The sequence below is a fragment of the Alligator mississippiensis genome, chromosome 5, assembly GCF_030867095.1.
Source record: "Alligator mississippiensis isolate rAllMis1 chromosome 5, rAllMis1, whole genome shotgun sequence".
NCBI lineage: Eukaryota > Metazoa > Chordata > Crocodylia > Alligatoridae > Alligator > Alligator mississippiensis.
The window spans coordinates 131,172,802-131,198,702 of record NC_081828.1 but is presented as its reverse complement, the minus strand read 5'-3'; the positions used below and the strand labels follow the sequence as shown (position 1 = coordinate 131,198,702).

General features: G+C 45.8%; 1 protein-coding gene across 10 annotated transcripts in view; it reads right to left on the bottom strand.

The window, feature by feature from the left end:
• The window catches only part of LRRFIP2 (LRR binding FLII interacting protein 2), a 90,322-nt gene extending 64,467 nt beyond the window's left edge, over positions 1 to 25,855 (bottom strand). For all 10 annotated transcript variants that reach the window (XM_059728701.1, XM_059728695.1, XM_059728694.1 and 7 more), the window contains exons 1-2: positions 25,767 to 25,855; positions 7,464 to 7,614 (exon numbers count right to left, since the gene is read on the bottom strand). In XM_059728701.1, coding sequence (XP_059584684.1) covers positions 7,464 to 7,553 — 90 coding nt within the window. In that variant the 5' untranslated portion in view covers positions 7,554 to 7,614; positions 25,767 to 25,855. The remainder of the gene's footprint in view (positions 1 to 7,463; positions 7,615 to 25,766) is intronic.
• Positions 25,856 to 25,901: the final 46 nt, after the last annotated feature.

The following is a 25,901-nucleotide window of genomic DNA, read 5'->3' as shown; positions in this document are numbered from 1 at the left end:
TGTGGCAATTGTGGGAGGGATGAATTTAAGACAACTGCCCACTAACTAGATTATAGACATGGAAAATTATATATTTAATTGTCCATGTCTAGAATCCAAGAATTAAGTGTGGGGGGGGAGCATCTTAAATTCAGGGTCATCTTGGATTTGGGTAAACAAGCATATTAGTGGAAGATATGAAAACCGGAAGCTAAAAAAAAAGGAATTATAAACCAGATATTGAGCTGTTAAGGTGCTCTTTCGCTATCTGATTGAAGACTACTTTTCCATATTAATGTCTCCTCACTAAGCTCCAACTGTACCTGACGTTAGGATCTTCCAGATATTAAGAGAATGTCTCACATCTCATTGCCTTTTATAAAGTCATCTATTAAGACAGATGTTCTATATTCAACTCCCCGTACCAGAATCTTAGTAATAGTTCCATGTAATCAGTTAAAGAGACTGAATCTCCAAAGTACAGATGTCTCTATGCATGAAAATTAGCTACTGCATTTCATCAAGAAGATCATCTATATGGATTCCCTTTTTCAACAGATATGTCTCCTCAAACAAGCACAGAAACTTTAGTCAGTAGTATCTGATGAGGCCACATACAGTCTTACCTTGATAACATGCTTCATAACTTTTTCACTAGAAATTGAGAAAGTAAACACCACCCATAAAACACCGCTTAGTTCACTGAACTCATCAATTTCAGTGAACTTCACTGATTCAAGAATTAAAAATAAAGATTATATAAAATGACAAACATTATGCCACAAACAATGGCATGCCCCAATTCTGCTTAATTCTTACTGAATCCACTTCATACACTTTGCATACTCAAATTACTAGCAACCTCCGCTTAACGCACTTTCACTTAGTACTATTTTGCTATAGTGCTCATTTAAAATTAATACCCGATTTCACTTAGTGCTGAGCCAGTTTCATTATAGTGCTCAGCGAAGCAGCAGCGGCGCCGGTGAGAAGTGTTGAGTGGCAGTGAGTGGGCGAGGGCCTGGGCTGGCGCACAGTGCCACAGCAGGGGTGGGGAGAAGCGGCAACGGTGAGAAGCAGTGAGTGGGAGCAGGAAGGAGGGGGCAGGTATGAGTGTGGAGCCTCCACCAGTGCCTGGGGGCAGGGCCAACAGGGACCCAGGGTGGAGCGGTAGAAGCATGGAGCTGGTACACGGGGCTGGCGGGGGTCCAGGGTGGAGTGGCAGAAGCACAGGGCTGGCACATGTGGGTTAGCATGTGGGGCCAGAGAGGCCGGGAGGCAGGCAGAGGGGTGGGAAGAGGTAGCGGTGGTAAGAAGCTGCAGCAAGAAGTGGCAGTAACTAATTATTTCTATTTACATTAATTCCTATGGGGAAATGGGTTTTGCTTAGTGCGGTTCTGCTTAACACTCGTTTTTTCCAGAACCAATTGAGAGCATTAAGCAGGGGCTGCCTGTATTAGCACCCAATTTATATTGCCAGTATTAACCTTTCTGTACATTTAATGAAACCAGGATAAAAAGGTGAGGGAATTCCTGTACTACAGGAAGTCTTATAATCCAGGCAGTTACTTCTCAATTTGCAGTAGCAGTAGTAGCTTATTTATAGCTTTTGCCAAAACAGTACAATAAAATGAGCAATACAAAATATATATAACATGATAATTTTTGCTAAAAGGCAAAGAGTTTTGCTATAAGCATATGGTAAGATTATCCATTCTACCAGTTTACACAACCCCCCCCCCCCCAACAAAATGTAGTGTATGATGATATAAAGTGAAGTAGTATATCTGCATGCTATCCTCTTAGAGTTCTTAAATTTGTCTTGTTTTAAATTATAGGGGAAATATTGGGTCTGTGACTTGGAGTATATTTCTCAGGTCATATTTCTGGAGGAGAATGCACACATTACTTAGTCGCCCAAACGAGGGTTTATTTGGCAGAGGAGAGGCTTTCAAAATTCACTTGTTAGGCTACCAGATAGGTATAAAAGAGCTATTCTTTATCCAATAGTTTAGAGTCCTTAATTGAGCTAAAGGGTTTACCTGTATCACCCTGGGTTTTGGAGCACATGAGCCCCCCCACCCCATCATTCAATTAGGTAGAGATAAATGTTGCTTTAAAAAGTCATTAGAAATCTTTTCAGTTTTTGGCTGGACCATAAGAACAGCACCTGAGAGTTCTGCTCTATAGAATAACATGGACTCTACACTGGATCTATAGACCTTAAGTGCTTCCCAAACCAATTTGTAGTGCTACTATGTAATTGCTTGTTAAGATAGCATTTGTGGTATGCAAACACAAAGATTTACACACATAAGAGAAACAGAATGGAATCAAACAGCTGATGAGTGTTATCACTTCTATATTTAGAACACTAAATATGCACTGGTGGTCCTTCGCAGTTTGACAAGACACATAACTGTACTTACTATTAATGACAAAGTTGGAAGAATCCTGAATGAGAGACAGTAATCCATTTTTACCAGGTTTTCATTTAGAAGTGTCAAAAAAATGGATCACCTTGATTCTTTCACAAAGATTATATTGAATTTTCTTGCATTTTGGATGTCTGAATTTTCAGAAAATCTTCAGAAGCATCTAATTTTGGATCCTTCAACATGTAATCTATGTAGCCTCTCACACAAAACAAAGAAACCCCAGACAGAAATATGGGGAAGCTGACTTAAATGTAATTTGCACAAAACAACTTTAATAAAAAAAATTAAAAAAAAATGGGGAAAGAATAGAATTAAAGGCCATAATACATAACAATTCATTGTTCTTTTAAATAACACTGGGGAGAATATTTAAATAACTGTTGGAATCAGCAGTCTGATCATATTAACACAAGATTTACATTCCTTGATTTATTACTGATTTTTAATGCTAAATGGTAAGAATTCAGTGCTGCAGTATTCTAACAGAGATTTTGAACTAAAATGAGGAAGTTGCCTCTATTTGTGCTGGGACATCTAGTCCATGAATCCTCTCTCTCAGTCTAAAGAGTACAAGAAGTCACCTAAGGCTGTCTGAAGAAAAGAACAAAGGTTAGGCAACCATATTCAAATACTTTAAGTAGATTAGATAATGTATGATGAATGTTATATAATATGCTTCTGCTTCTCTTTCTGAAGGACCTACTGCTCACGTAATTTAAAGCACAGGCTGTTTCCATAATAGACAAATTTTCACTGTAGATAACTGAGTGCCAAGTAGTAGGTCTCCAGTTAATACTTGCACACAAAAAAATATTCTTTAAAATTTTATTTTTAAAATACACTACTTTATCAAGATCGTGTGTATTTCAATCTCTCTTTAAACAGGCCTCCTCATTTCACCATACAAAAAAAAAATATACTGCTTACCAAACTCCCAGAACAAAGTGTGGGCCCAGGCTACTAGAAATAATTTAAGTTAACATAATATTCAATTAGATGCAGAAAAAACTTAATCCAGAATGCTGTGTTTGTAATATGTAAAACATGGAGTGTCACTTATTAGTTAGGATTATGACTAGTGTAGACAAACTGGATTTCCAAATAACAAAGAAAATAAAGACTGGATGTTGCGCTTTTTCACACAAGTTTCCATTCAGCTGCAGAAGGATGGATTATGAAAGGATTGTGCTCCTGGCTGTGAAAGTATTGAGATGTACATGGGCAGATCTAGGAATTCAAGACTGGGTAGGTCTTGCTTGACCAATCTCATTTCCTTCTACGACCAGGTGACCTATCACCTGGACAAGGGAGATGAGATTGATGTCATATATCTTGACTTCAAAAAAGCCTTCGATCTGGTGTCCCATGATCGTCTCTTGGAGAAACTGGCCAATTGTCGCCTTGGGTCCCCCACGATCCACTGGCTGGAAAATTGGCTCCGGGGTCGGACCCAGAGGGTAGTAATTGATGGAAGTCACTCATCGTGGTGTCCTGTGACCAGTGGGGTCCCCCAGGGCTCTGTCCTTGGACCCATACTGTTCAACATCTTCATTAACGATGTGGACACTGGAGTCAGAAGCGGACTGGCCAAGTTCGCCGATGACACCAAACTTTGGGGCAAAGCATCCACGCCAGAAGACAGGCGGGTGATCCAGGCTGACCTGGACAGGCTCAGCAAGTGGGCGGATGAAAAATGATGGTGTTCAATGCCAATAAATGCAAGGTTCTCCACCTTGGGAAGAAAAACCCGCAGCATCCTTATAGGCACGGCAGTGCTATGTTGGTTAGCACTATGGAAGAAAGAGACTTGGGGGTCATCATTGACCACAAGATGAACATGAGCCTGCAATGCGATGCTGCGGCTAGTAAAGTGACCAAAACGCTGGCTTGCATCCATAGATGCTTCTCAAGCAAATCCCGGGACGTCATTCTCCCCCTGTACTCGGCCTTAGTGAGGCCGCAGCTGGAGTACTGCGTCCAGTTTTGGGCTCCACAATTCAAAAAGGATGTGGAGAAGCTTGAGAGAGTCCAGAGAAGAGCCACGCGCATGATCAGGGGTCAGGGAAGCAGACCCTACGATGACAGGCTGAGAGCCCTGGGGCTCTTTAGCCTGGAAAAGCGCAGGCTCAGGGGTGATCTGATGGCCACCTACAAGTTTATCAGGGGTGATCACCAGTATCTGGGGGAACGTTTGTTCACCAGAGCGCCCCAAGGGATGACGAGGACGAATGGTCACAAACTACTACAAGATCGTTTCAGGCTGGACATAAGGAAGAATTTCTTTACTGTCCGAGCCCCCAAGGTCTGGAACAGCCTGCCGCCGGAGGTTGTTCAAGCGCCTTCATTGAACACCTTCAAGATGAAACTGGATGCTTATCTTGCTGGGATCCTATGACCCCAGCTGACGTCCTGCCCTTTGGGCGGGGGGCTGGACTCGATGATCTTCCGAGGTCCCTTCCAGCCCTAATGTCTATGAAATCTATGAAAAAGGCAGGGTGTGGGGGATGCCACTCATGCCACAGGGGAAGCTGCAGCCTTCCCACCCCCTTTCCCACCCTGTGCGGGCAGACTGTGCCACAGCAGCAACCGCCAGGGACTTTTTGGAGTCCCCAAACCAGGTAAGACTTCCCCTTCCCCCACTGCTCTTGGCACCTTTTCCTCTCCAATGCAAGCACCTTTCCTCTTCTCCTACTCCCCCTCTCACCCTTTCCAGCAGGAGTTGCCTCCAGGTGCAAGAACGGTGGACCTGCCCACTGTCCCCAGTTGACCTAGGAGTTGGGGAGCCCCAAGGCTGTTTCTCCTCCGCTCAAGCTGAGTGCTTTGGTAAGCAGCAGGTTGTACTTGACACAGACAACAACTGGACAATGAGTGGGTCCCTCCCTTCTAGCACTTGCTCCCAGATCACAGGAGACACCGGAGTGTGGATAGGGAGCAGAAGCATGGAAGCCTGCCACCAATGCTGCCCCCAGCTGACCTGGAAACAGAGGAAGCCTCAGGTCCACTCCTGCTCCACTCCAGCCAAGGGCTGCAGAGATCAAGTGTACTGGGTGCCAGGTTGGTGGCAGTGAACAGGTCCCTGCTCCTGCCTCTCCACTGAATTTTCCCACTGGCCCAGAGGCTTCAGATGCAGGGAGCAGCTGTGCAAAGTTCTGGGCAGGGCTAGGGACAGCAGTGTCAGTGGTGATCCCCACTTTCCAGGCCCTCATGCAGTCCCCAGACTTCTCCTGCAATCTGGGAACAGGACAGTAACAGATGGGTCCCCCTTCCTTACCTGCTCTGTCCCCACCTGGTGTCCCAATCCAGCCTAGGGCCCCAGCCATGCCTCAATACTGCAAGGGACCCAGGCATGGGGAAATGGAACATCTGGCACTGTGAAAGGGGGATACAACCACATCACTACACACCCACCCCCTCAGATCCGTCCCTGGAAATACACATGAATACTGAACCCTAAACCTTTTTCAACCTGTATAACGAATGAAGCAATCCTGTGGACCTGGATGTGACAATGCAATTAGTAATCATAATATATTAGCATTCCCTAATCTGAATGCTTAACTTATTCCTCCATACTCTTTAAGGTAGGTTACAAAGTTAAACAAGCAGGAAGGTTAAAAATGTATAGGATCTGTGTGCTGATCCAGAAAGGTTGGTCAAAGCCTGGTACATGTCCCTTGTGACCCTTAAGATGAGGGAATTTCATTCTCATGTATGCACATCCCTGCCCAGGCTGTCAGAAGAGGCTGTCAGAAAAGAGATGGTGGAACTATTTGCTGGGTCTGAAAAGACTGGTGCAATTCCCTCATCCAGTACTCCCAGAGGGGACTGTCTGCTCCTAAGACTCCAAGTACAACGTATGTTTCGGCTACTCCAGTGTATTTTTTTTATGTTCATTTGTTTAAAGATTTATAGGCAAAGTGTTTTTCATCTCCACTTTCGTAATTCAGTATTTAAAATACTTGGGAAACCCTACTACATTTCTTTATTCTGTAAAAGATGATTAAGCTGACACAACCTGTATGTTCACTTCAGGTTACTTTTGAAAGCTCACTCAAGTTAACAGAACTCTCAAAGGTGCAACTCGGTGCAGAATTTTACTGCCCTGCCCTACCACCCCCATACAAATACATTCCCTTCCGTACTATGCACACCATGATTTTTACTACAAAATGGCTCAGAGATCTTTTATACACAGCTCTACTCCCAGTTAATAACTTCCTATCCTCTCCACCATACCCAATGACTAGTAGGACCAAATACTCTCTTAATACCCTGTTAAAAGTACAGACTTTAATTCTTCACCTCTGGAAAAATCCATTCTCCCAATCTCCTAGATAGTTGGAAGCCAATTACTCTGTTCAGAAAAATCTTTAAACCCAACACATATTTTTAAATTCAGTTTGAAAACAACTCTTAACCCCCACATTCAATTTATAAATAAATACTTGTCAACATTTATAAAACGCAGGCTAGTTACTCATAATTAAAATTCAATATCTAACTATACACATAATCCAAGGTATGGTATTTTAAATCAGGCCAAGATAAACAATTTTTCAAAACACTCTTAAATTAAAGCAGTCATTTATAGTTTTCATTTATCTTGAGCGAAGGTTTATTAGCATCATGCAAAATACGTAACCAACTACTTAATTTTTTCCTGCATAGGAAATCAATACTAACAAATTTATTAAATCCAATGGCAAGCTAAAATATATTAGCTAAAGTAATATGTATGTATATAACTATTAACAGTAATATGCATGTGTGTATATTCCATATACGTGGCACACATTTATGTGTGTATGTGCATGTACATACACGTATAGATCAATATGTTACTTTGCCTGATGTATTTTAGTTTGCCATTGGATTTAACATAACAAAGGCAATGTACACATGTGCATGCACACACTCCCATTTTATATCAACTGTAAGTTCTGTGACTAGTTATTGTACATGCAGTAAACATTTTTTACAGCTATATTCCAAATTAAACCATTTCACCTGTATTTTCATATAATAAGAAAATATAGATTTACAAACCTCTCTGGCAATGTGACTTAAAGCTTCATCTTCTGCAGAAAATCTGTCTTTTACTGGAGTTCTTTTCCTTCCTGATCCAGGAGTACCCATTTTTATTCTCTAGTTTTATTTCTTTTGCAAGAAGAAACTGGACAAAATTCCACTTCCTAATCTGGAAGGGAGAAAGAAAAGAAAAACAAAGAAATATAGTCAAATTTATTCTTAGTCTATAGATGCATGCTCGGTACTTGAGAAGTCTGCTGCTACGAGTGTTATTCTGGGGGAGGAAAAACAAATTTCATAAAGTCACCGCAGTTGCTAACAAATCTAAGCTTTCATCTTAAGAAATACTACAACCATAAGGTCAAGACATTATGGCTAGATGCTATTCCGCTTATTAAACATCTAAATGATCCTATCCACCCTGAAATACCCTTTAACAAGTCTGCTTTTGTAGTGAGCCTTCAATAACAGCCTTAAGACTAAGTCACAGAAAAGGAGAGTCAGGAAAAATGCCCAAACACCTTTTGCTTTAACAATTATTCAAGAACTCATACTTCAATGTATGGGATCACATTCTATACCTAAGTACCACTTAAGATGAGTAATAGATTGAACACAGTCTCAGATTTATTGTTTCCTAAATGTGAGGATAGCTCCTGTTTCCTAAATCTGAGGATAGCCAATGCACACAGCTTTTCTAAGATGCAGAGTAAAAACAGCATCTTGTTTGTCACCTTCCAGTATTTCTTTCCAGAACCCTGGGGAGAGTAATGAAGTTCAAAAATAAGCTTCCATATAATTCTGTGGCTCCTAAAGAAAATTATGAGCAACAAGAAATCCAAACACTGCAGGTATTAATTTAAGGAAAGACCATCCCAAAATAGAAATGGAAAGAATAGGTAACAACACTGTTGAAACAGCTTCCTTCATAGCACCAGGTGGTTTGAAGTGGATTGTAATCCACTGTTTACTATACATAGAAGGGCTGAAAAAAAAAAAAAAAATACATTGCACCACCTACTCATATTTTTGCAGAATGGAGGGAGAAAAATGCTAGTTACAAATCAGATAAAAATCTGCCCTATCCTAGACCCCTACGCACTTGCCAATTACAGAAACCATTAGAAGCAAAATGGGCACATTACTCCAATCCTTTACCTACAAAGCCACCAGGCAGCAGAACATACAACTCCTCTCCTCCTCGAATTTCCCAAAGAAATGCTACTTCTAGGTATCCAATTGCTCTCCAAATACTGTTTAATTAAGAATACTTATGCTGAGTGAAAAGTGATTAACAGCCCCAAGAATAGCATAGGGAAAGCACCCTGTTTACAATGCAAGTTACTTTACCAGCTGCTAAAAAGGATGGGGCTTCTCAGCAGGTAATTAAAATGGTTTAAAAGGCCTGAAGAGCAGTCTTTTCTCAAACCAAAATAAGTTCTCCCCACCCCTAAAATTGGTTACAGATTGTGACACCATTTTATTCCCTGTTAAGCCAAAGGCAGCAGGGTATTTTCCAAAGATGCATTAAAGTTCAGGAAGATTAATAAAATTCAGGTCTTCTTTTATGACAAATCTCAGTTTCCTCCATTTGCATTCCCAGACAAATTAAATCTAATGGCTCCCATAAGACAGAAATAATCTTTCACTGAACTTCTATTGGTTCCTCTTCCCCTGCTTCCTTTCTTCACCACATGCATTTAAAGACAAGACACTTGGAAAACAAAAGAATACATGTATTTTGCCTCTTTTTTGCTTTTTCAACATAATGACTAAATTAAATACTCCATATAGCAGGTGTGCTCTGGAGCACATATTAGAAACTCAGTGCAGTCCTATTAGTTACAAACTGCTACTCTGTCTCTTCAGAACTTCCACAGAAGTAGGATGTCACCCATTTTCCCCTCAAAAGTTCACAACCAATAATACCATCTGCACTCAAAAGAAAGACAAAACAAAAGAAGTGTTATGCTAGGCCAAACCACACGTCCATCTAACTCAGCATCCTCCATCTTAATAGCAGATAAAAGATTCTAAGGCAGGGGTGGGCAATTATTTGGGCCCATGGGCCACACTGGGAGTTTTGCTGAGCTGCTGAAGCCTGGGTCAGCACCCCCACCCCCACATGCAACAGATTCATAGATGCTAGGGTCGGAAGGGACCTCAATAGATCATCGAGTCTGACCCCCTGCATAGACAGGAGTGCTGGGTTCAGATGACTCCAGCTAGATGCTTATCTAACCTCCTCTTGAAGACCCCCAGGGTAGGGGAGAGCACCACCTCCTTTGGGAGCCCATTCCAGACCTTGGCCACTCGAACTGTGAAGAAGTTCTTCCTAATGTCCAGTCTAAATCTGCTCTCTGCTAGCTTGTGGCCATTATTTCTTGTAACCCCCGGGGGCACCTTGGTGAATAAAACCTCACCAATTCCCTTCTGTGCCCCCGTGATGAACTTATAGGCAGCCACAAGGTCACCTCTCAACCTTCTCTTGCGGAGGCTGAAGAGGTCCAGGTGCCCCGGTCTCTCCTCATAGGGCTTGGCCTGCAAGCCCTTAACCATATGAGTGGCCCTTCTCTGGACCCTCTCCAGGTTATCCACATCCCTCTTGAAGTGTGGCGCCCAGAACTGCACACAGTATTCCAACTGCGATCTGACCAGCGCCCGATAGAGGGGAAGTATCACCTCCTTGGATCTGTTCGTCATGCATCTGCTGATGCACGATAAAGTGCCACTAGCTTTTCTGACGGCTTCGTCACACTGCCAACTCATGTTCATCTTGGAGTCCACCAGGACTCCAAGATCCCTTTCCGCTTCCATTCCACCAAGCAGGTCATTCCCTAGGCAGTAGGTATGCTGGACATTTTTCCTCCCTGGGTGCAGCACTTTGCATTTCTCCTTGTTGAATTGCATTCTGTTGTTTTCCGCTCACATGTCCAACCTGTCCAGGTCTGCTTGTAGTTGTTCCCTGCCCTCCGGCGTGTCCACTTCTCCCCACAGTTTTGTGTCATCCGCAAACTTGGACAGAGTACACTTCACTCCCTTGTCCAAGTCACTGATGAAGATATTGAAGAGTATCGGTCCAAGGACCGAGCCCTGCGGGACCCCACTGCCCACACCCTTCCAGGTCGATACCGACCCACCCACTACGACTCTCTGGGTGCGACCCTCTAGCCAATTCGCCACCCACCAGACCGTGTAGTCATCCAAGTCACAGCCTCTTAACTTGTTTACCAGTATGGTGTGGGATAGCATATTGAAGGTCTTCCTGAAGTCTAAGTATACAATCACCAATATATCACCAAAATCTATTGGGATGGGACCCCAGGTGGATGGGAAGCAATGTTTGGGAGTGAGACGGGCAGGCAAGGCGAGAATCACAGGGCAGTAACAGTGCAGGGTCGGGGCCTGAAAGCTATGATCTGCTGCCTGCACAACCCTGAGACAGGTGCCGGTTCTGCAGGCAGGGGTGTACATGGAGTGCATTATGCCTCTGCCCTGACCCTGGCCCCAGCCCCGCACTGTCACTGTCCCAATATCCTGGCCCCATCCCATCTGTCTGGCCTCGTGGGTCCTGCACACACACTGGGAGGGCATGGGGGCTGTGCGCCCAGGAACTACATACGGGGAGGGTGGGCTGCCGCTGCAGGCTGAGGCCGGGGCTGTGCCAGGCTCTTCCTGGTGTGGGGGCTGGACAGCACTGCACTTGGGGTGGGCAGCAGTGGCACTGGAAGAGGGGGCTGGCGGAGCTACAGCAAATTTTTCGGGTGCCTGCAGCCTCCCCACACCCCAGGTAGCCCTGCCCCCAGTGCCCACCCTGAGAACAGCCCAGCCCGATGCCCCCACTGGGAAGAGCCCAACGCTGCCCTGGCCCCAGCCCACAGTGGTAGCCTGCTTTGCCCTACGGTCAGATCTGGGGGCACATGCCCCACCCCCGCCATGTGCCCTGGCTGAGCTGCTTATGACTCCGTCCTACGCTCCACTCTGGCTGTGTGGCACCTGCCCCAATCCCACTCCCTCCCTCACCACTGTGTGCGCACCCCTCCCTACCCCTGCTGCAGCCACCCACGCTGCTGCCCGACGTTTGGGAACAGCACATGCTCCCCGATCTGTGCACGGGGTGTAGGCAGCTGTTGCTGTGTGCTGAGCTTTGCTCTCCAAGCCCTGCTGTAGCTGACCTGGGAGTGGGCCAACACTATGAGTGTCCCGCCACTGGGCTACGTTTCGTAACCTGCCCGCCCAGCAGCAGGATGTAAGTGGCATCACGCTGCTCCCAGGACAGCTGCAGTGGGGCTCGGTGCACAAAACCCAGTGCTCAGCAGCAGCTGTCTCCACCCTGCACACAGATGAGGGGGCATGTTCCCTCTGGCCTCTGCCGAGTTGCGCACAGCAACAGAAGCCCCCCACACCCTTGTACGAGCCACCTGGGTTCAATCCTCCCACCACCCGGCCCGGCCAGAGTCCCACTCACCTTAGCCCTTGCTCCTGCCTGTGCCGTACTCTGTCCCTTACTATGAGGGCCTCAGTCTGGCTCCTACTCCTTCCCTCCCCCACAGACTGACCTGCTCGGCTGAGGGAGATGGGGGGGGCACACGTGCACGCATGCGTGCACATGCTCAGCCCCCCCAGCCTCAGATCAACTGCAAGAGGCTCTGCGATCAACTGGTTGTGACCACTGGCTTATACAGACTTGTCTGTCCCATCTCCCAAGCTCCTTTAAAAAATCCAGCATTCAGAGACTCAGGAAATTCTAATTTGGAGACTGTACTCATACTGTGTTTAGTAATCAATGGCAGCCCTATCCCACCTGAAATTGTTAACTAGCTGGTTTATAACAAAAGGAAGTTCTTTTTCACACAACATGCAATTAATGTATTGCCACAAGAAAGGGGATCCGACACTTTCACTACATGTCTCTTAGCTCTAACATGAGACAGTGCATAGTAGATCCCTCTATTTCTTCCTTGCCATAACTACTATAACCACTCCACTCGAAAAAACCCAGGACTTATTAATGCAACATTTAATTTTAAAGAGAATAAATTAAAGATACTGAGGAGGTGAGATACAAGAGAAGGGGTGACAGCATTCCAGTTTTGGAGAGATCAATAAAAACATTTTCAATCAAAATATATTTACTGTGTATTCAGGTATTTTGGTCAAAAGTTTACTCTTTTCATTCCATCCAGGAAAAGCACACATCAACTGCTGAAACTTCCTTAGCTTGACGAAGGGTTTTTGAACCTGAAAACTTGCTTTAAAATTGTTCTCCAACTATTTTAGTTGGTCTAATAAAAGATATCGGATTCACCCGAAGAATCTTGTCTGCCTCTGGAACAAAAGAAACTTTACACATCGATTAACGGCTGTTACTGTTTAACTGTAAACTCCTGTACTAAATGTTTTTTTATTAGAACTGCTGGGACAAAATTAAGTTAGATGTCAGAGCTATTATAAAATCACTTTTCACAGGTAACATTTAAAAACGACAAAACTGGCAGAAAGAGGTGGAGTATTACTTAAATGTTTCTTTTCTAAAAGCTGCAGACTACTGAAGAAACTTCATCTTGAATAACCATACAAATTACAGATTGTACTGCATAGCATTTGCTTTAACGATAGAAATTCCACAGAAGGTAAAACTAACTTAAAAGTTTCCTCATTAAAAAATGTATTGAAACTAGGTAAAAAAAACGACTACCTCTCTAACATTCAGCTGCACTTAGGATTCAGAGCACCTACGTCATAACTATGTACTCAAGTTTTATTGTAGGCAGGGTCACTGCGTATTATACTAACTGACAAAACCGCATTCCATTTTCAAATCTTTTAAAACAAGGCAAAGGAGTAAAACTGACAAGCAAGCAGATATAGTAGGCCTACCTACGGGTAGTCCAAGCAAGTTTTAATTTTCTGCTCCATTTAATATTCATACTGAAAACCTCTTGAAGATTAAACTTAGACTCCTCCTTTTTCTCTCTCTCACAGAGCATTTTGCTAACATGCTAACATCCTTTGCACAAACAAACTGATTCTCCCCAGTCCTTTTGTGAAACCTTGGGAAAAGTTATGCATCACAATGAAAGAGCCTTCAAATGCTATAAAAGCAACATTTGCACAATTTTCTCAAGAAGAACCTTACAGATAGATAGATGTTATATGTTAGCAAAACAGTAACCATGCGTACCTGTTGGACAGTGCACATATGAAACTTTTAACAATATAATCACATTTTACTGAAAGAAGAGCTCAAGACAACTCTTTTTCCTATTCTACTAATCAGAAGTCTCTCTCTTACATCAAGGCTTTCTCAAAAAAAAGCCTATTCTGCATTAAAATTTGTGAAACACAAATACTGCGTGCACCCCTCACTTGACAGCCCATTATTTGTGAACCTGGAGAAGATGGAGTTTAGTAGAAGAATTTTAAAACATGTTCAAAGCAGCAGTAGATTCGTGGGTGACTGGCGCCTCCTGAGTCGGGGGGGGGGGCACTTACCCCCCCCCCAGTGGACAGTCAGCGATTGGGGGGGTGGAGCCCCCCCCACCCGTGGCCAATCCCACAGACCAGGGGGATGCTCCCCATGGCCAATCCTGCTGACCCGCAACTGGCAGCAGTGCGCCACTGGCACCTCCGGGTCGGCAGCTGCAGGGGAACCGCTTCTCCTGGCGCGCCCACTCCCCAGCCGGCACTCTTGGGGAGGTGGGAGGCAGCACCAGCACTCTCACCTGACTGCCCCAGCCGGGAACACTGCTGTCAGGAGGTGCACATGCACTCTCTACGCATCACCACTGATCAGACTGAAGGGTAGCTACTAGCTAGTAGATTTCATCAGCTACAACAAATATGCTGATGAAATCTGCAGGTGACAAAGTGCAGTGGTGTAAGCAATGAAAAAAAGAGGGCTAAAATATCATATAGAAAGAACTAGAGGATTAAGGACCGATGTAATAGAAACAGGATGAAATTTGAATAGTAGAAATTGTGAGGGCATGCAGTAACTACTGCTAAGGGCTCCCGAGTTGCTAATCACTGAAAAAAACCCAAAACAAAAAAAACCCCTTCATGTACCAGCTGATCACGCAGTGAGCGAACTGCCAATTTGATACATCCATGTAAAAAGCCAATGTGATCCTAGATAGTAAGAAGAGCAGTATTTGTAGCGGAGAAAATAAAGCATTTGTGCTACTGTATAAGGCACTGGTAAGTCTACACATGTACATTTCTTTTCATTCGTGGTCAAGAAAGATTCATCTGAACTGGAACAAGGGTCATTGCATTTGAATAAGGAGATGTGCATTTAACTATAATGACTGAAGGACTAATGAAAGAACATCTTTTGATTGTTTTTAGAGGTGCACTGATACATTGGTGCGATGTTGGATCAGCACCCACATAAAGAAAATTAACTGTATCAAAAATTTGGCTTTTTTTGCCCAATGTGGCTGATAACATGGCCGATAAATGCCCCGTGCATGAATGCAGCCACAGCGCAGCACATAGGTGGCGAGGAGCATAGCTCACCCCTAACTTCTTCTGGGATTACAAAAGAATTTGGACACCATTACCTTTAAAAGACTGAAAAGTCGAAGTGGGTTTTGCTCCCTTAAGGCCTAGTCAAACTATAAGGGATTTGTAAATGTATGGAACAAGAAATAAATGGCTGCTGTTTTACATATATTGGGAAGTAATACCAAAGCTGGAAAACACTGTGCTTAGTTTTTGGGAAAAGTTCACTGACAATACCAATTAGTTTCAGGTCAGCCAGTGGCGACACACAGGGGGTGCATGTGCACCCCCTGAGTGCCAGTGCACCCCATCAGGCCATGCTCCCTGTTTAGCCAACAGGCAGGGGGGCAGGCCACCAGTGCCCCGCCTGCAAGTATCGGCCGGGGACTTCTGGAAGCGGTGCGGCCGCTTTTTGGTGAGTGAGATCATCCATGTTCAGTGCAATTGGCCACCGGGGGACCTGCCCCCCCGACTCAAGAGGCACCAGTCACCCATGAGGTCAGCCCAAGTCAGAGCACAAAAACCAGAAAATAATTTTAAGATCTTTTGACTCTTCCAGATAGAACCTCAAGGATCTGGTACAGACTGCAAACCGACTGGCTAAGCAGCAGCTCTGCAAACAAGGACCTGGGGGTCACAGTGGACAATAAGCTGAACGAGTCAACAGTTTGCTCTTGTTGCCAAGAAGGTTAACGGCATTCTGGGCTGCATTAGTGGGAGCATTGCCAGCAGATCGAGGGAAGTGATTATTCATCTCTGTTTGGCACTGGTGAGGCCACATCTGGAGTACCGTGTCCAGTTTTGGACTCCCCACTACAGAAAGGATGTAGACAAATTGGAGAGAGTCCAGTGGAGATGAAAATAGTTCAAGGGCTGGGGCACATGACTTCTGAGGAGAGGCCGAGGGAACTGGGATTATTTAGTGTGGAGAAGAGTCTACAGAGGGGGGATTTGACAGCAGCCTTCAGCTACCTGAAGGGTGGTTACAAAAAGGATGGAGCTAGATTCTTTTCAGTGGTGGCAGATAACAGAACAAGGAACAATGGTCTCAAGCTGCAGCAAGGGAAGTTTAGGTTAGATATTAGGAAAAACTGTCTAATCAGGAGGGTAGAAGTAGTGTAACAGGTTACCCAGAGAGGTTGTGGAATCTCCATCCTTGGAGGTTTTTAACACCTGGCTATACAAAGCCTTGGCTGGGATCATATATTTGATCCTGCTTTCAGCAGAGGGTTTGGACTAGATGATCTCATGAGGTCCCTTCCAACCCTAATTTTCTATGATTCTATTATCATTTCAATGGAGTCCACAGGGAATACATCCCAGAAGGCATATACTGGCACAAGATAAATGTTAAAAGAATTATTTTCTCATGAAGATGGAAATTTATCACAAGGTTGAAACGGAAGCTCAGTTCTGTAAAATGATTTTAACCCCCCTAATTTTATGGACTAAGACAAATCTTTGCTTGAGCTTAAAATGTAGCTTCTAATATACCTGGCCAAAAGGAAGGGTTTCCAATGATATTTAAGTTTGCTTTCAAATCAGAATTAAATAAAAAAATTTAAATTTCCTCGGAAACCAGCAGCTTTCCAGAGCTTGAGCCTGCAGGTGCTCAATGGCACTGGGGTTCTAGAGAGTTTCACAAAGTGCTTTGCAAAGGGGTCCCTAGATTTGAAGGTCTAAGTCAACCTTCTTGGAGCTGCCCAAGAACCACATGGCACTGTTACACTTTACATTGTGAGCAACATGAAAGTTGATCAGTGTTAGTGCTAGCTTGGAGTTAGGAGCAGTCACACACACAGGATAAATATAGCCTGGTGCCAGGGAAAGGAGGGGGCACAGGTAATAGTGCAACCCTGGAGCTAGAGCCAGTGGCTGGACTTTCCCAGTCCCAGGACTGCACAGGTAACTGTACAAAAGTTCCAAGCTCCTGTCTGAGCTACACTGATCAAGTTTGACTGTACATGGATCCAGGACTATCTTACACAGTTCCACCACTTTTAGACTGGCCTATGTGCATGGAACTTCTGTACAGTTACGGGTTTAGATTAATTTCCAATCACTGAGACCAGGTCTAGGTTTAAGGCCCACACCAGGGCAAACTAAATGAGATCAGGTGGCCATTTTGAACCCAATCTAACCTCCCCATAATGTCCCTGCATGTCTGTACTTTAGCCTTAGTCTAGAAACCTTCTTTAACTGCCCCCCATCTGCACAGCAGTGACTTGCTACTAGAGGCCTGGTGAGCAGGGGCAGGACTAGCACCTGGAGCTGTGAGTTGCCACTACAGCAGTGTTTTTCAACCAATGGGTCACAACCCAAAAGTGGGCTGCAAGAATATATGAAAGGGTTGTGAACAAACTTTAAAAATGGATTCTACTTTAAACAAAAACATAGGAAACTGCACGCTGCAAGGAGCTGGAGAGAGCAGGAGGGCGATCTGGCAGGGGGCACGTGTGCTTGTACACACATGAATGTGGCAACCAGGTAGCATGGAGATCAAGCAGTTCCCGTAGCTCCCTGCAGGTAAGTCTATGGGGAAGGGAGAGGAGCAGGGAAGCACAGACAATGCATCATAGGGGCAGGGGAGAGACATGTTGGGGAGGTATGGGAGGGTCACATCCCCCCCCCCCCCCGATTTGTACGGCCACAGGGGGCACAGGGCTGTAGCCTAATCAGACTAGCATAGGTAGGAGCTGCCTCCACATGCCAGCAGACAGGACCCAGCACAGGAGGGCAGAGTGGGGCAGCGAGATTTGTTGCTGCCATCACCAGGACCCCTGCATCAGCTGCGCCACTAGCAGTGTGAGGAGTAACAGATGGGGAAGGGAGCCAGGCTGCCCTTACCTCCTCCCACTGCCAAACGCTTATATGCTGGGCTGCAGCTCTACCATGGCCCAGCTGCCGCCGCCAGTCCCCTCTGGCCACGGCTTTATCCCAGAGGGGAGGTGGGGTGGCATGCAGTGCAGGCAGACTAAGGGGAGTGGTAGAAGTGACAGAGCTATGGTGGCAGGGTAGAGCCACGTCCCAGTGCATGAGCGGCTGGTGGTGAGAGGAGGCAAGGGCAGCACAGTCCCTCCCCTGTCCATTACTTCTCACACTGCTGCCAGCATGGCAGCATGAAAGTTCTGGCAGTGGCAGCAGCTACAAGTCTTGCAAACCCACTCCAACTTTCCACAGTGGGTCCTGCCTGCTGGGATATGGAGGTAGCTGCTACCCATGCCGGTCCAGCCAGGCTGCAGCCCCATGCCTGCTGTGGGCACACAAGTCTGGTGGGGCACATGCCCTCACCCTCCTCACACACCCACCCCCACACACTGGGGGGCTGGAGCCTGAGGCCAGAAGGTCAGGAGTGAGGGGCCGGGGGGGCTGAAGGCTGTTTTCTACTTATTTACTGGGACAGGACTGGCCATTGTTGTTTACAGATGGTCCTGGTACAAACCAGGTTGAGAACCACTGCACTAGAGGGCTGGTGAGCCAGGACAGGCTTCTATCCCTCCCCTACAGGTGAGGGTGTGAGATATCCTGGGACACTGGAGTACTTCAGCTTGGGTGGCACATCTGTGGGGAATGGCCACACCTTAATGCAACAGGAGCCAGGTAGTGCGGATCAGAGAGAATCCTGCCCTAGAATGGTGTAATTTTGAGCTGCACAACAAGTGCTTAAAACTGCTTTAAGTTGTTAATGTGCAGACAATCCAAGGGTTAAGTGCTCCAGGAGCTGCTGAAAATTACTGTGTAGCAAGGCTTATATTCTTGGGCAGGCTCTGAAGCGCCATCAAACTTCAAATCCTAGATCTGCAACAGAAAGCCTGGAAGCACTAGGAGCCAAACTCCATACAAAGTCTTTACAAACTCCAGGCTCTATACTCCAAGGCAGAAGGCCTGGGAATTCTGGCCCTGCTGGCTGCCTTGAGTTGTGGACCCTTGAATCCACAGGGGATTTCTGATTGGTAGAGAATGTCTTCAAAATGATCAGGTAGCAAGTGACTCAAACTATAAAGATACTGGTCTACTTCTGACAAGTTCAAAACAGACCAAACAGCTGCCAAATTCAAGTGGATAGAGCAAGTATTCAACTGAAGGGATTGGGATTCATTAGGATCCATCTGCAGAAAGCAGCTCCTCTGATCCCCACTTGAAACTGAAGCTCTTTCTTGGGTAATGTGCCTATCTTGCTGAGGTTCAAACTCATTTTAAGTGGTCTCTTGCACTGGAATAGAGTCTACATCCTAAAGTGAAATTTTAGTGATAATCCTAAACTAGAATTTCAGCATAATTACACAAATTCTGACTAACTACAAAAGATATGTACTTTATGAATAGGGTGACAATCCATTCCAGGAAAACCTGAACAGTCCTAGGGTCCATAGTCTGGTCCCGAACAGTCAGTCAGAAGTCCCGGAATGGAGTCTGGTAGGGATACAGAGAGGCATGGCGTGCCAGGGAGGAGGCTGGGGAGACATTGCTGCTGCTGGGCGGGAGGACTACAGAAGCTGGGAATGTTCAGGTTTGCCCAGGATGGATGGTCACCCTATTTATGACACAGTAGTAAGCTATGAGGACAACTGAACAATTACCAGGCCTGAATCTTGCAAAGCCTATGCTACCAGAGATATTGATACAAAAATATTTAGGACTCTTTTTCAACAGGATAAAGAAAACATCACCCAGTAATACGTTTTCTCATTACCAAAAGACAAAACCCAGCTTCCCAGATACCAGTTAGTTTCAACAGCTAAAATCTGCCCTAATGGGCCGCATCCACATGAGTGTGGACGTTTGTTTCTCCAGGGCGCCTGGCAGGTTACCCCAGGTTGGGTAGGGAAGGCTGAGGTCCTGGGGGCCTCGGGGAGCTGTAGCTGCAGCGATCCTGCCACTGGGAACCTGGCCAGCAGCCAGAGTTGGCTCCAGCCAACCATACATGTGCTGCCCCACTTTTTTTCACACAGGTTTTTTTTTACCCTGGTGTAGCAGAAAGCCCCCTTTTCCTCTTGCCTGCATTTGCTCTCCCTTCTTTGGATATGTTTCTCTTTTTCTACCTTTCTTCCTTCCTCTTTCTTTCACTTTAAGATAAGGAATTGTGTTTTAAAATTTGTGCGCGCGCATTTTGTGTCTACCCTTGTAGTTTGGTATTTTTATCTATGTGTGTGCCATGGCATTTGTAGCTTATATTATATACTCCTCACCTTTCAACTAAATGTGTTTTAGTAAGTTATACATTGTAACAATGTTAACAAGGGCAGGAATCAAACTGTCCTCTGTATCAGGCTGCCCCTGAAAGAGCAAGTGAATCAGTGATTGAATGTGTAACAAGGTAGCACACAGCAATTAACACCTGGGAAGCTGCAGATCAACCAAGGGAAGAACTCAATTGAAGACAATGTAACAACCGGGAAATCTCTAAACCTCACTGATCAAAGGCTAGAAGCTCTGGCATGAGTTAATCAACGCCAGAGACCAACTTTTGGGCTGAATGTCTCCAGATCGACCACTCCCAGAGCCCTATTCTAAATTCATCAACGGACTCCCAAACCTGCACGTATATGCGGACGACCCCTGGGGCTGACAGATGCTGTCCAGTAGCCGCCGAGGGGGGGGAAGTCCCACGAGGGTCAATGAACCCTGGATTGGGCAAACCTGAAAACTGGGGAGTCACCAAAGTCTGCCAGGGACAGATAAAAGACAGTGAAAAGTGACCCTCAGTGGTGCCCTCTTGATCTCCAACTCGACCAGACCTGTCCAGCCAGAAGGACCAGCCGGCGACCCCCTTCTGGAAGATAACACCACGCTGAAAGAAGCCTCAATGACAGACTCCAGTGCTTGTAGGATAGGTATACCTGACTCTGTAGCCTGCTACTGTGTGCGTGTATGTGTGTGCATGTGTGTGTGTGTGGGGACCAGCCCCAAGGTTTGTGATTACAGCGTTTCAATCCGCCTAATAAACTAGAATTCTAAGGATCCCAAGTTGGACATTTGTAGCCAACACTGGGATCTCCCAGAGTCAATGCGCCCCCCCGCCCCCCACAGCTACCTTGCAGCATGAAGAACACCTGAATGTGTCTATAAGATTATTTGGTGTCCAGCTGTTCACAACTTTAGTACCTTGTAATGCATCAGTCTTTGGATGAAAGCCTTCAGATAACCTATAACAAATCCAATGACAATAGCAGTCTGATGCAATATCCAACAGAGACCAAAATGTTCCACACTCACAGTAATTGATTTGCTGCCTTAAAACAAAACAAAAAACAAAGACTTGTAAAGCGCATGGGGCCCAAACAAAGGAATGAGGCTCATAATACCTCAATAATACCAGTTGAGCATGTGGAGCTTTTGATACATTTCTTGTTTGTTAAGTGCAGATATCTTGTAAGGCAGTACCAGACGCCATCACTCAAAATGCTGAAGTAGTACACGGCAGACAAAACAGAGGGTGAGACATCCCTAGAGCTCTCAACACGTTCATGCCATTCAAGTCACAATTAAGTATAATCTACTTGAAGCACCTATGGTTTGAGAAAAAATAAGGAACAGATTTTCAAGCATCGCTAGATTTCAAACTATCCAAAGTTGTTAGAAATACAGGAGAAATAAATCTGTCAAATTCTGAACAAGGTTTTGAATCTTAAGTGTTGGTCTATAGCTACCTTGCTGCTGAGCCTGGACTGTCCCTAAGGAAATAAACTGTGCCTTTGCAATCTCTGGTGTACCTAAACATAGAAATTAGGCAACATAAGTGGCTTGGGATAGGCCAGCACATCTCTGTTTCCTAAAGTAGTACCAAGGCACATATTCAGGGTTACTCCTGTGCTGTCTATACTGCTTAATAACAAGGCCTGGCTCTACAAACAAAGGAGCAAGTGGGCAGGGTTTATCTTCTAAGCAGAGAGCCCAGGCTTAGCAGGGAAGAAGTACAGACAAGCCTTGAGTGGGACATGATCCAAGGCAACATTTAGAATCTGTTAAATCTGCACTATCTGTGGGCTGTGCCACCCCTGGTGTGGCAGCAGGAAGTGGAAGCTGGGGGACAGAGGAGGAGCAGGGGAAGAGACACTGAGAGTTGTAGGGAGAAAATTCAGGAAGCCAAGGAGGTAACAACAGCAGGAGTCCACGGTTCAACTGAGGGCCATCAGCTGGACACCTCTCTATTAAATGATGGGGAGACACCAAAGCTCAAAAAATACCAGGAAAGCTATAACAAATATATCAGCTAAAAAGACGTTTATGTTCTTTTTTGTTTTTAACATTACATTCATATAAACTAAGATTTAATGGAAGCTCACAGTTTATTTCCATGACTAAAGAAACATCAGTATTATGGTGTTGTCAGTTACCAAAGTAATGTTTTCTAATTAATGAAAAAAAATTAAAATACTATACTGACAGATCACGTTCTATAACATTCAATTTCTATATTACAATATCTACTGTAAATAAAAATTAAGTATCAATGCTCAATATTGGAAAAACTGAGCAAGTTATTTGAGTATTACTAAGTTTGCAACTGTAGTTCATTTCATAAGAGATGAGTTAACATAGTGTGGAAATAAAGGTTACCAAAAATCAGATCCAACACTCTCTTTCAAAAGAAAGAGAGAAAGCAAATTATTTGTAAAATTTTTTTCACTGACTGCTTCGTGGTAACCACAACTCAACACATCTTACTTCTATTCATCATCCCTAAATTGTACTATATGTGCCTAATCAGAGTTAGAACCTTGTTCAGTACCTATCCTGCCAGTAATTAGACACAGCTATTCTTTTACAACATTTCATGTTTTTATCTAGTATAAAATAGTTATAAAGAAATTACTGGATATAACGTAATAAGCAGCTAATATCTTGTTTCAAATATTTCTACTAAGGGTGCACCGATAGAGATTTGGGGGCCGATACCGATAGCCGATTTTTAAAGCCTTTCGGCCTTTTAAAGCCTTTTTGGATTTTTTAAATCCAATTTCTGATACAGCTGCACCCAGCTGGTAAGTTTGTTGTGGTGGAAGGGGAGGGGGGAGAGAAGGGGTGTCAAGGGGCAGATCAACACCCCCCACGGTGAGGCAGGAAGTGGGGCAGGGGCTGACGCTGGGCAGCCGGGGCAGGGTGCGGGACAGAGCCGCGGTTGGTCTGGGAGACACAGGGGGGTGCTCCTGCCACTGTGTGCACCCCAGAAGGGCATGGGACAGGGGGCGTGTCACCTGGATCTGCACGGGGAGGGATGGTGTGGGCTGCAACTGCAGGTTGGAGCCAGGCTCTTCTCCGCAGAGGATGGGTTCGGGGCAGGCAATGGCAGCGCAGGGAAGGGGTTATGGGAGGGCTGCAGCCACCCCAAATTTTGCCATAGCCCCCCTCCAACCCCTCCTCACAGTGGTACCACCTGCTCAGCACAGCCCTGGCTCTTCCCAGAGCACTAGTGGAGGCGGGGGTTGAGCTGGGGCTGTGCCAGGAAGGCAGTGGCAGCACTGGGTGGAGGTGGGAGGGTGGCACTATGGCGAAATTTGGGGTGGCTGCAACCCCCCACCCTGTAGCCCCCTTCCAGCACCACTGCCACCTGCCCCGAGCCCAGCCCCGGCCAAGAAGAGCCCAGAGCAGCCCCAGCTGCAGCCCACCCGCCCCACCACATGCAGATCCGGGGGGCAGCCCACCCCCCGGATGAGTCACAGCTCCATCCAGCACCCACCTGCCCCAGGCCCTGTCCCACTCCCTCTCTCACTGTTGGGGGCATTGATTCCTCCCTCCCCCCCACAATGGACTTACCAGGTGCACACAGCTCTCCAAGTTGCCAGGCTGTGTTCCTTGCTGCCTGTGTGCTGCACTGCAGCTGCATGCACACACGAACATTTCATGACCACATTATCAGCCATATTGAGCCCATTTCCAATACAGCAAATTCTCTTTATATTGGTGCCGATCCAATATCGGACTGATGTATTGGTGCACCTCTAATTTCTACACATTTTTATCACAGCGAGGAAAACCTTTCCTTATAAACTACTAAACATGATGGTTACCAATCATAAGCAGGCAATTCTTTAAAGTAACAGATTTCTTGTCTATAGACTTCCTCCCCCACCCCCAAGTCTCCCTATTGTTTCGCACTTGGCAACAGTAACTAGAGACTGAATTCTACCACTCTGAGATGCAGTGGGATGGTACCACCAAATACTTACTAGGAGCTTAATCACCACATGGTATCAAACTTGGTTTTTTGTATTTTCCTCTGTAGGCACTATGTGAGGATAAATCTGCCCACCAAATTAGAAAAAAATATAATTTCACTGTGACTGTCGAGCAATCTTTGGACCATGCCTTGTACAGCAACAACTATGACAGTTCTGCTTCTGTGGTTTATTTTTAAGTCTTTCATACGTCACACACAAAACATGGTGACTTGGCTTCCTATCTGAATCACACATGCCAAAATTCATGCATGTTAAAATACTAAGTCATTTACTATATGCTAGCTAAAGAGTCACAATGAAAATGAACTCTGTTCTTTGGAGGAGTTCCACAAGTTGCTGTGGGCCTGGGCAACAACCACTGCTGGACCTAATGCATATTTCACAGGACATTGCTCAACTCGATCATTAACTGCTCCCAGACCTTGCTTAAGAAATTTGACTTAAAAAAAAAAATGACTGTAGCCTTAAAAGTAAACAATGGTGGTACCACCCATGAAGATCTCTCAAGTACTGGTTAGGCTTGCATTCTCTTGCTAAACCTAACAAAATTAGAGCATATGCCTGGAGAGCATCTTTTATCAAGTCTTACACCATTAATTAAGCAGCCCAAGTTGCCCAGTGGTTCTCCACCTTTTCAGACTCAAGGAACTCTTCCACAGACTAAAGGGACCATCAACAACTTGTGTGAATTGAGCAGCATCCCTGTTCAAAACCTTAACTTATTCATTACTGTACAGTCCTTTTGCTGTTTCCACAGCACCAAAACACTGAATCTCCCTCCTTGGAGGTTTCTAAGGTCCGAAGCAACAAAGCCCTGGTTGGGATGATTTACTTGGGGATGGTCCTCCTTTGAGCAGGGGGTGTGGACTATCTGACCTTCTGTGGTCCCTTCCAGTTCTCATTTTCTATGAATCAAAATCCTGAATAAAAAGAGCAAGCAGGCCTCTTCCATTCACAGAAGGAGGGTGGGCAAAAGAGCAGGCAGCGAAGACAGGCAGGCAAAGCATGTGCTATCATGGAGTCACAGGGAAGAGGAGCTAGGAAGGACCACCAGAGCTCATCTAGTCCAAACCCCTGCCTCAGACAGGGCCATCCCTACCCCCTAAATACAAATCCAGCATCTCAACTTCAAATTGCAGCAAAGTACTTTAAGAAAAAACTCTCACTAGGAGGGTGGTGAAGAGGTTACACAGGGTGGCTGTGGGCTCTCCATCCTCAGAGGTTTTGCAGACCCAGGTAAACGCAGCCCTGGCTGGGATGATGGAGTAGGACCTCTGGAGGTCCCTCCCAACCCTCGCTTTCTACAACTCTACGATCCCCTCTGTCACGTTACTGTCACCCTGCACACAGCACAACACCCTCAACCTGCCCCAGGTCAAACAAGGCAGGAGAGAGAGGTCAGAGACAAGGCGTTCCCAGAATTTGAGGAAACCCCGCGCGGCCCCTTTAAGAGCCACCCCCGGCGAATACAACTGGGCGGCGGCTGCCCCTCCTCTCCCCGGCGCCTGGACGCTGAAGAGCCGCGCGGGGCTGCGGCTATCGGAGGGCGACCTTTAAAGCACCATCCCGTCGGGGGGTGGCCCTTGGCTGGGCCCTGAATGCCTCCCCCCAGCGGTGTCAGGGCGCCGCTTACCTGAGGCGCCGCCGCTTTGCCGCTCCGCCCGGCCCGAGACAGCGTGGGGCCCGCCCCGAGGGAGCCGGGCTGGTCCGCGCAGCGGTTAAAGCCGCATGGCGACGGTTACTTTCAAACCGGCCTCAAGGTTCCATA